The sequence below is a fragment of the Chiloscyllium plagiosum genome, chromosome 3, assembly GCF_004010195.1.
Source record: "Chiloscyllium plagiosum isolate BGI_BamShark_2017 chromosome 3, ASM401019v2, whole genome shotgun sequence".
Lineage (NCBI taxonomy): Eukaryota > Metazoa > Chordata > Chondrichthyes > Orectolobiformes > Hemiscylliidae > Chiloscyllium > Chiloscyllium plagiosum.
This window is the reverse complement of record NC_057712.1, coordinates 22,522,363-22,534,386: the sequence shown is the minus strand read 5'-3', so window position 1 is coordinate 22,534,386 and position 12,024 is coordinate 22,522,363. Positions and strand designations below refer to the sequence as shown.

Genomic DNA, 12,024 nt, shown 5'->3' with positions numbered 1-12,024 from the left:
GGGTTTCAATTAGATCTCCCCTCAATTTTCAAAACTCTAAAGACTATAATCAGAGGATCCTCAGCCGGACATCGTATGTTAGGCCTACCATTCCAGGGACCATCCGTGTGAATTTCTGCTGGACACACTCCAGTGCCAGTATGTCCTTCCTGAGATGCGGGCCCAATATTGGACAGAGTATTCTAAATGGGGCCTAATTATAGCTTTATAAAGTCTCAGTAGCACATTGCTGCTTTTATATTCCAACCCTCGAGATAAATGACAACATTACATTTGCTTTCTTAACCACGGACTCAACCTGCAAGTCAACCTTTAGGGAATCCTGGACTAGCACTCCCAGATCCCTTAGTACTTTGGCTTTATGAATTTTCTCACCGTTTAGAAAATAGTCCATGCCTGTATTCTTCTTTCCAAAGTGCAAGACCTTGCATTTGTTCATGTTGAATTTTATCAGCCGTTTCCTGGACCACAGTCCTAAACTGTCTAAATCTTTCTGCAGCCTCCCCACCTCCTCAGAACTACCTGCCTGTCCGCCTAACTTCGTATCATCGGCGAACTTTGCCAGAATGCCCCCAGTCCCTTCACCCAGATCATTTATATATAAAATGAATAGCTGTAGCCCTAACACTGACCCCTTCAGGACACCACTAGTCATTAGCTGCCATGCCAAAAAAGAACATTTTATCCCAACTCTCTGCTTTCTGTCAGACAGCAAATCCTCAATCCATGCAAGTAGCTCACCTTGAACACCGTGGGCCCTCACCTTACTCAGCAGCCTCCTGTAAGGCACCTTTTGGAAGTCTAGATAGATAACATCCACTGGATTACCCTGGTCTAACCTACTTGTTATCTCTTCAAAGAATTCTAACAGTTTTGTCAGGTACAACCTCCCCTTACTACATCCATGCTGACTTGTTCTAATCCGACCCTGCACTTCCAAGAATTTTAAAATCTCATCCTTAACGATGGATTCCAGAATTTTACCTACAACCAAGGTTAGGCTAATCGGCCTATAATTTTCCATCTTTTGTCTTGATCCTTTCTTGAACAAAAGGAGTTACAACAGTGATTTTCCAATCATCTGGGACTTTCCCTGACTCCAGTGATTTTTGAAAGGTCACAACCAAGACCTCCACTATTTCCTCAGCCACCTTCCTCAGAACGAGGATGTCGCCCATTGGGGCCAGAAGATTTATCAATTTTTAGACCTTATAGCTTTTCTAGCACTTTCTCTTTTGTAATGGCTACCATACTCAACTCTGCCCCCGACTCTCCTTAATTGTTGGGATATTGCTCATTTCTTCTACTGTGAAGACTGACACAAAGTACACAGTAAGTTCTTCAGCTATTTCTTTTTCTCCCATTACTAGCCTTCCTGCATCAATTAGGAGCGGCCCAGTTTCTACTTTTGCTTCTCGTTTGTTTCTTATGTATTGAAAGAAACTTTTACCATCATTTCTAAAATTACTGGCTAGCTTACCTTCATATTTAATCCTCTCCTTCCATATTTCTCTCTTTGTTATCCTCTGCTTGTTTTTGTAGTCTTCCCAATCGTGGCCTCTTTATAGGCTCTCTCTTTTTCTTTGATACATTTCCTGACTTCCTTTGTCAGCCATGGCTGTCTAATCCCCACCCCCTCAAAAAAAAGTCGATAATTTTTCTTTACTTTGGGGTGTACCTCTGTACTGTGCCCTCAACTACACCCAGAAACTCCTGCCATTGTTGGTCTTCCCCACTAGGCTCTGCATCCAGTTGATTTTTGTCAGTTCCTCTCTCATTCCCCTATAATTACCTTTATTTAACTGTAACACCATTACTTCTGATTTTACCTTCTCTTTTTCAAACTGCAGACTGAACTCTACCATATTACGATCGCTGCCTAAGTGTTCCCTTATTTTTATAAAGTCTGGCTCATTACATAGCACTAATTCCAGAACAGCCTGCTCACTTGTGGATTCCATCACAAGCTGTTCCAAAAAGCCATCCTGTAAGCATTCTATGAATTCCCTTTGTTTGGATCCATCAGCAACATTATTCACCCAGTCCATTTGCATATTGAAGTCTCCCATGATCACTGTAACCTTGTCTTTCTGATATGCCCTATCTATTTCATGGTACATCTTGTGTCCCTGGTCTTGACCACTGCTGGGAGGTCTGTACGTAACTCCCATTATGATTTTGTGGGTACTCAACTCCACCCACACAGACTCCACATCACCTATCCCTATGTCATTCAATGCCATTGATTTAATTTTATTCTTAACTAACAAGGCAACCCCACCTCCTCCGCCCACCTTCCTGTCTTTTCGTGAAGTGGTAAGTCCTTGGCTGTTTAACTTCCAGTCCTGAACCCCCTGCAACCACATCATAATCATTCACAATAATTTGTGCCATTAATTCATCTACTTTGTTACAAATACTACAAGCATTCAGGTAAAGCACCTTAATGCTAAGTTTCTTATCCTCATCATTTCCAACATCTCTAGTAATGTGTCCCAAGTTATCCTTCCTTTTTGCTTCATTCCTAGTCTGCCATGAACTTAAACCCTGCACACATGCTAACCTGCTGCTTATCTTTCTACTTGGCTCCATACTCTCTACTGTTTTCACTTTCTCCCCCCCCCCCCGACTCTCAAGTTTAAAGTCCTAGTGACCACTGGTTCCAGAGCGGTTCAGGTGGAGACCACCCCATCAGTACAGATCACTCCAGTGCCAAAACTGATGCCAGTGTCCCATGAAATGGAATCCCTCTTTCCCTCACCAATCTCTTAGCCACCTGTTTACTTCCCTAATTTTCTTATCCCTATTCCGATTAGCACGTGCCTTGGACAGTAATCCAGAGATGATGACCCTCAAGGACCTTTATTTGGAAGTACTAGCTTTCAGAGCGCTGCTCCTTCATCAGGCTGCTGTGGAGCAGGATCATAAGACACATAATTTATAGCAATAGATCTTGTTTCAGTTGCATGACACTGGGATATTTTGCTATAAATTCTGTGTCTTATGATCCTGTTCCTCAGCAACCTGAAGGTGCAATACTCTGAAAGCTAGTGCTTCCAAATAAACGCGTTGAAGTATAACCTGGTGGTGTGTGATTTTTAACTTGTCCATTCATTCTGATGAGTAGATGGGGCAGTGGGATCTTGCCCCCACCGTGCAGGAGCTGGAGAGTGGGCTAGACAAAGGCCGAACGATATCCCTGTATCACCGAATAACACACCAAGAGGCCATTCAACCCATCGTGCCTATACTAGCTCACTGCGAAAAGCATAATCTCCCGACATCCCCTCCACGTCCCTGCACTCCTTTTATAATTAAATAAATAAACCCGTTGCCCTCGAGGGCCTCCAACAGCTGAAGACAAGCCGCCTCACTCACTCACCAGGTTGCGTACACTCCGGGCTTCCTCCCGGCCTTCACCGCATAATAAAACCTTTTCTTCATACCGATCGAAAGCGCCGTTAACAACCCACTGAAGCGCCACATAGAGACACTCTCCGCGAAGCCAGCCCTCGCCCTTTGAGGACGCCCCCGCCCCACAGCGACAACCTGAGGCTGGGAGGAGGAAATGCAGCGCTGCTTTCTCTCCGCATTGTCCCACCACCCAATCAACCACGAGTGCGCGCGCACAGACGTACACAGACCTAAGTTAAAAATCACACAACACCAGGTTATAGTCCAACAGGTTTAATTTGGAAGCACACTAGCTTTCGGAGCGCCGCTCCTTCATCAGGTGTTAGTACACAGACCTGGCTTTGGTCAGAATTTTACTAATCTTCTTTAAACATCGGCTGCCTGGACTATTGGCATGACACCAGCGTAGCCTGACTGGGATCGAATCGAATGCTACTAAAGATTGTCGAATTGCAAACGTAAATGAGTTGCGTCTGGGGAGTGCCTCCTCTTGAGCGATTTTATTTAATTTTTCCAGCATCCATAATATTTTGCTATTATGCAGCTTGCTTGATATTTAATGCTGATTCAAAGTCCATTCATCGACTAGTCCCCACCTACACAATTGACCACGCCCTACCTCAGGGTGGTGACTTTCTACTGATTGCATTTGTAGTATTACCTGGATTGCCACTTTTGGGACCTCATTACATGACACTGGGTAAAGGTTGTCTACAATAGTTCACTGCCACCAGTTGTCTCTAGTCTGTATTCTGTCCAGACCCTAGAGTGTGGTGCTGGAAATGCACAGCAGGTCAAGCAGCATCCGAAGCCTGTTTATCAGTGACAGACCATTGGTGACTCTAAAGTTCACTTGTCTTAGTTAACAAGACGGTCATTTCATGATAACATTAAGTACAGTCAATGTTACTGGTCAGACATAATTACTAAGGTCTTATTGACAGCCATACAGCATACATCTCATCCCAAAAAAGACTCATGTTTAAGCCTTTTAGTCTCCCAATGACTGTATGTGACATCATAATATTGAATGGAGCTAATACATCTTCACCACTAATTAGATTACTTACAGTGTGGAAACAGGCCCTTCGGCCCAACAAGTCCACACCGACATGCATCCACCCAGACTCATTCCCCTACATTTACCCCTGCACCTAACACTATAGACAATTTAGCGTGGCCAATTCACCTAACCTGCACATTTTTGGACTGTGGGAGGAAACCGGAGCACCCGGAGGAAACCCACGCAGACAAGGGGAGAATGTGCAAACTCCACAAAGGGGGGAATTGAACCCAGCTCTCTGGCGCTGTGAGGCAGCAGTGCTAACCACTGTGCCACCCACTTAAATATTCATTGGTGAGATGTAGGGTTGTTAGTTGGGCAAGTATTTATGCCCATCCCTAGTTGCCCTTGAGAAGGTGATTAGATTGGATTACTTACAGTGTGGAAACAGGCCCTTCGGCCCAACAAGTCCAAACCGACCCTCCGAAGAGTAATCCACCTAGATCCACTCCTATACATCTAACACTACGAGCAATTTAGCATGGCCAATTCACCTAACCTGCACATTTTTGGACTGTGGGAGGAAACTGGAGCACCCGGAGGAAACCCATTCAGACACGGGGAGAATGTGCAAACTCCACACAGACAGTTGCCTGAGGCGGGAATTGAACCTGGGTCTCTGGCGCTGTGAGGCAGCAGTGCCACCATGCCACCCACTAATTCTTTCAGAACCATTACCTTATACAACATGACCTAATTGTACCCAGTATAATCACCTAAGCCACACCATCCAGTCTTCATCTCGACTTGCGGTCAATTGAAGTCCTGTTTCTCTGGCTGCTGTTGCACTTGTTTAGTCCAAATGTAAGCAATTGCAGCAGAACAAAACACCAATGTGAAACTGTATGAATCACTGTTAGCCACAGATTTGTACTAAGAGCACATGAAATCAAGTCTATACAAGTCAATTGAAAAATAAAACATGGACATTTAATTTCTTAGTTTAAGAATGACTTATTTCCTGACAAACCCACCAACTTTGTAACAGATAATTGTGGTCCCAGCTGAAATTGTAACAAGTAACTATAAGGCTTACTTATAGCATATTTTTATGTAACGCAACGGATACACAAAATATTCTCAACTTTAAACTCAATATGACTGTCAGGACATCGCAACTATTTATGTACCAATCCCATCATCACCACCTATCAACTATAAAACTTTAAAACACACAAAGAGTGTAGTGGAAGGTTCCAAATAATGTCTGTATCACAGAAAATTGTTCAAACTACTACACTAAAGCCTAATCAAAAATATGATACTGAGCTAAGAAAAAGCAATTACAAGGGAGGCCACCAGCTTGGATAAAAAATTGGGATTTAAGTTCAATCTTGAAAAATGAAAGGAAGGTGCTGAGGTCATAGAGTCTTACAGATGTATCACACAGAAACTGCAGCATAGGCAGCTCAAGACAGGACTGCCAATTAAGACATGAAGGGAAGGAATGATGCACAAGAGACTGGAGTTAGAGATGCAGATGACATTTGTAGCCTGGAGAATGTACAATGATAGGGAGGAACAATTAAGTGAGAAGGTAAATTGAGCATGAAAATAATAACTTTCACCTTGAAGTGTCAAGAACTTTGAAAGCCAATGAGGACGGTTAAACAAAATGTTTATGGGATTCAGCACTGGGTCAGATTCAGATATGGAAAAACAGAAATTTGTGGAGCATGGAAGGCTGTCTATTTAAACATTAGAACTGTCAGGAACTTAAAACGTGATATCTCCAATGGCTTTTGCAAACTTTTTGGATTGTGACCCTAAATCATAATCAGGAATGCATTCCCACTGAAGTGGCTGTCTCTGTTCTGGCAAAGGGTGTAGTGGAATGATGTGATGGTGAATTACCTGAGTGTCCTATGTCATCATCCTCAGAGAATGAGCTCTGGCTGCCTGTTTGATGCCACCATGAACGCCAGTGACTATACCATGCCACTTACTTTGTGGAGTGTAAGAGATTATTTATCCTTTTGCTGAATTGAACTGAGTTTTGTATGAGAACATCACCTGTAAGTTTACCTCCAAGACACTTGCAATCCTAACTTGGGAATATATCGCCATTCTGTTGCTGAAGTCTAGGACCTGCCTGGCTATCTCCCTGTTTGATGCCATCATGAGTACCAGTGACTATACCATGCCACTTAGTTTGTGGAGTGTAAGAGATTATTTATCCTTTTGCTGAATTGAACTTAGTTTTGTATGAGGACATCACCTGTAAGTTTACCTCCAAGACACTTGCCTTCCTAACTTGGGAATATAATTACCATTCCTTCAGTTTCACTGGGTCAAAATCCTGGGACTCCCTTCCGAACAATATTGTGGATGTATCTACACCAAATGGGTGGCAACAATTTGAGGAGACAACTCACCACAACCTTTTGAAGGGAATAAAATTGGACAATTATTACAGGTCATGCATGAGCCCTAACTCTGCATATCTCTTCATAGGATATGTTGAGCACTCTGTTCCAGTATTATTAGGTCCCCACCTTGATTTATGTTTCCATTACACTGCTATCAGTACTGTGTCTGGTTTAGGCTCTAATCTGGAGAACTTTCTCCTCGTTTCTCTCCATGTACACCTGCTGATATACTATCTTCCATGCTAGAGCTTCCAAGAATGATTCTTTTTATCTCCAAAGCAGATATTCCTGTACCATGCCATATTTGATAGGACTTTCCATTGAGGCTGTATCATTTCTGATCTGTCTGCCCTCATGCTTTGTTCAGCTCAGAACTGTAAATGAGTCATTGTGTTCTACAGTACAAAAAAGTCCCTTCAGCCCATCAAATCTATGCCAGCCGAAAACACCAAATTATTCTAATCCATTTTCCAGGACTTGGCCCATTGGCATTACTTTTCAACTCATCAGCTTGTGCATTTGACAAATAATCTTCAGTCACAAAGAACACATGGCTACTTCCTACTAACTTCTGCTCTCTCAAAATTCTGAATAGACTGCTTCCTCTCTCGAAACCCTTCTGTTCTTTCCCTGACAATTTTACAAGAAAGTGAGAACTGCAATACTGGCCCATTCAATAGATACCTTGTCACTGTTCAACACCTCAAATACTTTTTTCATATGAAGCTGAAATTTTTTATTTGTTCTATTAACCCAGTATACTTATGTACAGTTCTCACATTGCATTTATGACACTAAAGAGAAGATCTGCAAGTTCAACCTGTAAAAATTTCTTTCCCTGGTTTACCACAATTTGTTATCTAATTTCAAATGCATCTTTGTCCTGTTCAGTTTTCACCTTGACTGTTGTAACTACAAACACAGGTTTTGCTTTACTGTATGAGGCAGAGTACAAAGGTGCTTGCTTCTCTGGCTTATATCAAAGTCACTCAACCTTTTTAGCAGAGAAAGCAGGTATCATTGCATTCTTTTGGTGAAGTGCTGTTTGGAGCTTCTTTTAATTTATACAAGAGATGTGGTTTGCTTTGGGGAGGCAATACTATTTGTTAAAATTATGCTCTCACCTCAACCCTTGCATCCTTTATTTCATCTTTCAATCTTGCATTATGTGCTTGTCTTGTTCTAATATTTTCTCAATCTCTTTTAACTCTGTAACATGTTGCATTACACATCTCTGTCTTCTTAATTGAAGGTATAAGTTATGTTTCCTTTTGTAAATTTGTAATTTGTTCCCTAGATTCCTTATGCTTTCTATTTAGTTGCAAGGGCACTGTATACATGGGCACTGTAGCCCAGTTTATTCTGGACATTTTTTTATTTTAGTGTTGTCCATCTGAACCTCCATAAAAAGTCTATTAAAAAAAAGAACCATAATCTCCATCACAATCTTCCATAATTCCTAATACATATTTGTTCCAACTGCCATGGTTTTCACAATCAAACATCCTAGCAACCTCTGTTTGGCAAATGTAAAAGCTATTGGTTTATTTAAGAATTACTCAACATACGTTTAACTATGATCTAAAACTGTGACTTCGATACTTCCCAAACTTAAAGCCAATTAAACTATGAATTCTGAGAACAATCTCACTCCTGACAACAACTGTTAATTTTAGAGGGTTCATGTTCACAGTTACCTAATATAAGTAGTTGATGATTAACAGAAATTTTCTGATAATTTATTGAGAAACAGCAGTTTCGATATGGTACACTAGTTAACTAGGCAAAGAAAGGAAATATAGTACCTGTGACAGATGAGAATGCTTCATTGATCCGGAAGCTGTTCTGCAGAATGGAGGATTAGAGTCGGAGTACTCCCATGTCCCAGTGGTCCTATGCCCTTTTGAGGTGGTCTCTGGTCATCTTTGGTGATCACAGTACCAACAAACTGTTCTTTCCTCAGGTAGTTGTAGGGGAACTCCTGGCTTGTCTCCTGGAGATGGTATGGTTCATCTCTCTGAATCTTCTTCCTCCTCCACCCCTGTTAATATACATCACTTCGGGACTGGTGATCAATGCTATCTTGGTAATTTGACAAACCCCTTTTTGTCAATGGCCATGGGACGGCTACTCATGACATCAGAATGACATGGCCATTCTCCCATTGCCCACCTCCATTTTAAGTTTAGTTATACTTCTTTTGGGACAAAAATCTTCTCATTTCCAGTACATTACATTGATAATGAGGTAGGATGAGACATGACAAACTTTTGTCGTGAGTCAGAACTTTGATGATTCTTATGACTTCTTCTCTGTTTCCATATACAGATCAGTTTCTGTCTTCAGAAGGCTAGTTACTTATATGACACAGTTTTATGAAGTTTCCTGGTACACAGGATACTAAATATAGAATGCTGAATTAAGAGGACCACCCCAGTAGGGCCGTAAACATCTGTGGAGAGAAACATAGTTAACATTTTCCATCAATAACATTTGATTAGAGCAGAGATGCTACCTACGCGGCAGAGGATTTCTAGCCTCTTTTGTTTTTATTTCAGATTTTCAACATCCATCAGTATTAGTATTATCCTTCAGAAATTAAAAAAAAATTCTATTCCACCGATATCATCCCCACATTTCTCTTAGATCAAACCCCCCACTATCCCAAACTCTCGGCATGATAAGCTGAGCTCAAGATGAATCTGTCTTGATATGTCAATCATTTCACTCCAGAGACACGGTGAGCCTTTGTCTCCAACACAAACATTTCCATAGACAGAGACCAAAAATTGCACACAGCGTATTCCAGGTTTGTGTAGGTGTGTGTGTCCTGTAGGAATTGGCTGTTCAGTACATTGGTTTGGCCTCTTTTGGAATACTGTATTCAGTTCTGGTTTCCCTGCTATTGGAAAGATATTGTTAAACTTGAAAGACTTCAGAAAAGATTGACAAGGATGTTGTCAGGGTTGGAGGGTTTGAGCTATAGGGAGAGGTTAAATAGACTGGTGCTATTTTCCCTGGTGGATTGGAGTGACCTTATAGAGCTTTATAAAATTATGAGTGGCATGGATTGGATGAATATCCACAATCTTTTTTCCAAGGGGAGGGGAGGACATAGGTTTAAGATGAGAGGGGAAAGTTTTAAAATGGACCTAAGGGGCAACCTTTTCACACAGAGGTGATGTGTGTATGGAATGAGCTGCTAGAGGAGGTGGTGGAGGCTGACACATTTACAGATTTTCACAAAGATATGTAGCTCGGGTTGTGGATAAGGTATTTGGTTAGCTTGTCAAGTTGTTGGGTTATCATGCAGACTTTTCATTACCCTACTGGGTGACATCATCAGTGCGACATCCGTGAAGCGCTGTTTTAGATTAGATTACATTACAGTGTGGAAACAGGCCCTTCGGCCCAACAAGTCCACACCGACCCGCCGAAGCGAAACCCACCCATACCCCTACATTTACCCCTTACCTAACACTACGGGCAATTTAGCATGGCCAAATCACCTGACCCTGCACATCTTTTGGACTGTGGGAGGAAACCGGAGCACCCGGAGGAAACCCACGCAGACACGGGGAGAACGTGCAAACTCCACACAGTCAGTTGCCTGAGGCGGGAATTGAACCCGGGTCTCAGGCGCTGTGAGGCAGCAGTGCTAACCACTGTACCACCGTGCCGCCCACGATGCCACCGTGCCGCTGTTGTTCTGTCCCGCTTGCTTTTTATGTGGTCCGGCCTGTTGAGGTGTGTGCCACTTTCACGTCTTCTCTGCAGTGTACGCTGGGTCTATCTCTATGTGTCAGGCTTCCAACAACTCTCTCACATGTCCTAGGATAGTAACTTTGTCATAGTTGAATTGATGACCCTCTTGATCTTGTCTACGGAGATGGATCATGTCGTTCAGTAGCCAGTTGGTATTTGTGAAGTCTGATGGCGAATTTTCTACCTGTTTGTCCCATTTAGAGTTTATTGCAGTTGTTGTAAGGGATTTTGTATTCCACGTTGGACCTGCATGCTGTGGGTATGGGGTCCTTAATCCTGGTAAGTAGCTGGTGTAGTGTGGCTGTTGGTGTGCCACCACAATACCTCGAGGTCGTAACAACCTGGTAATTAATTCTGATATGTTCTTCATAAAGGGTAGGGTGGCCAGTGTTTTGGTAGGTACAGTTTCTTATTGCCATTGTCTGTTGGACAGGCATTGGCAGATGAAGCTGATGGGTATTTGTCATTAGCAAATGCTGGCAAATAGGATTAGATTTATTTTGGATATCTGGTCAACACAGACAAGTTGGACTCAAGGGTCTGTTTCTGTGCTGTACATCTCTATGATTCTATGTGTGTGAGTTGGTCTGGTTCCACCAAAAGCCCAGTGTGACTTAGAATCATAGAATCCCTACATTGTGGAAACAGACCATTTGCCTCAACAAGTCCACCCTCTGAAGAATACCCCACCCAGAGTCATTCTCCTATTATTCTACATTTACCCCTGAATAATGCACCTAACCTACACATCCCTGAACATTGTGAAAATCACACAATACCACATTATAGTGCAACAGGTTTAACTGGATACAGAACCTGTTGGACTATAACCTGGTGTTGTGTGATTTTTGACTTTGTACACCCCAGTCCAACACTGGCATCTCCAAATCCGGAACGTTGTGGGCAATTTAGATCAGCCAATTGACCTAACCATCTGACTTGTTTAGTGATTAGATTAGGTAAAAACAATGACTGCAGATGCTGGAAACCAAATTCTGGATTGGAGTGGTGCTGGAAAAGCACAGCAGTTCAGGCAGCATCTGAGGAGCAGGAAAATCGATGTTTCGGGCAAAAGCTCTTCATCAGGAATAGAGGCAGAGTGCCTGCAGGGTGAAGAGATAAATGCCCTGCAGGGACTCTGCCTCTATTCCTGATGAAGGGCTTTTGCCCGAAACATCGATTTTCCTGCTCCTCAGATGCTGCCTGAACTGCTGTGCTTTTCCAGCACCACTCTAACAGTTTGGCCAGTAATAAGATTGTATTTCTTCTCCTGCACGCTCTGGATGAAATGATGCAAGGAGACAGCCCTGGTACCCAGTTACCATGGTAACTGTGTTACACATGCATGGAGTTCCATCATTCCTCATTCCGGCGGAGGGGGCGGGGCCTCCCGCTGCAGAAAAACTCTCGCGA

General features: G+C 42.6%; 1 protein-coding gene across 1 annotated transcript in view; it reads right to left on the bottom strand.

Annotated features, from left to right (window-relative positions):
- Positions 1 to 3,540, bottom strand: part of rnaseh1 (ribonuclease H1) — a 37,817-nt gene extending 34,277 nt beyond the window's left edge. Inside the window, exon 1 of the mRNA XM_043678583.1 lies at positions 3,383 to 3,540. Within this exon, the coding sequence (XP_043534518.1) occupies positions 3,383 to 3,486 (104 nt within the window). The 5' untranslated portion in view covers positions 3,487 to 3,540. The remainder of the gene's footprint in view (positions 1 to 3,382) is intronic.
- Positions 3,541 to 12,024: the final 8,484 nt, after the last annotated feature.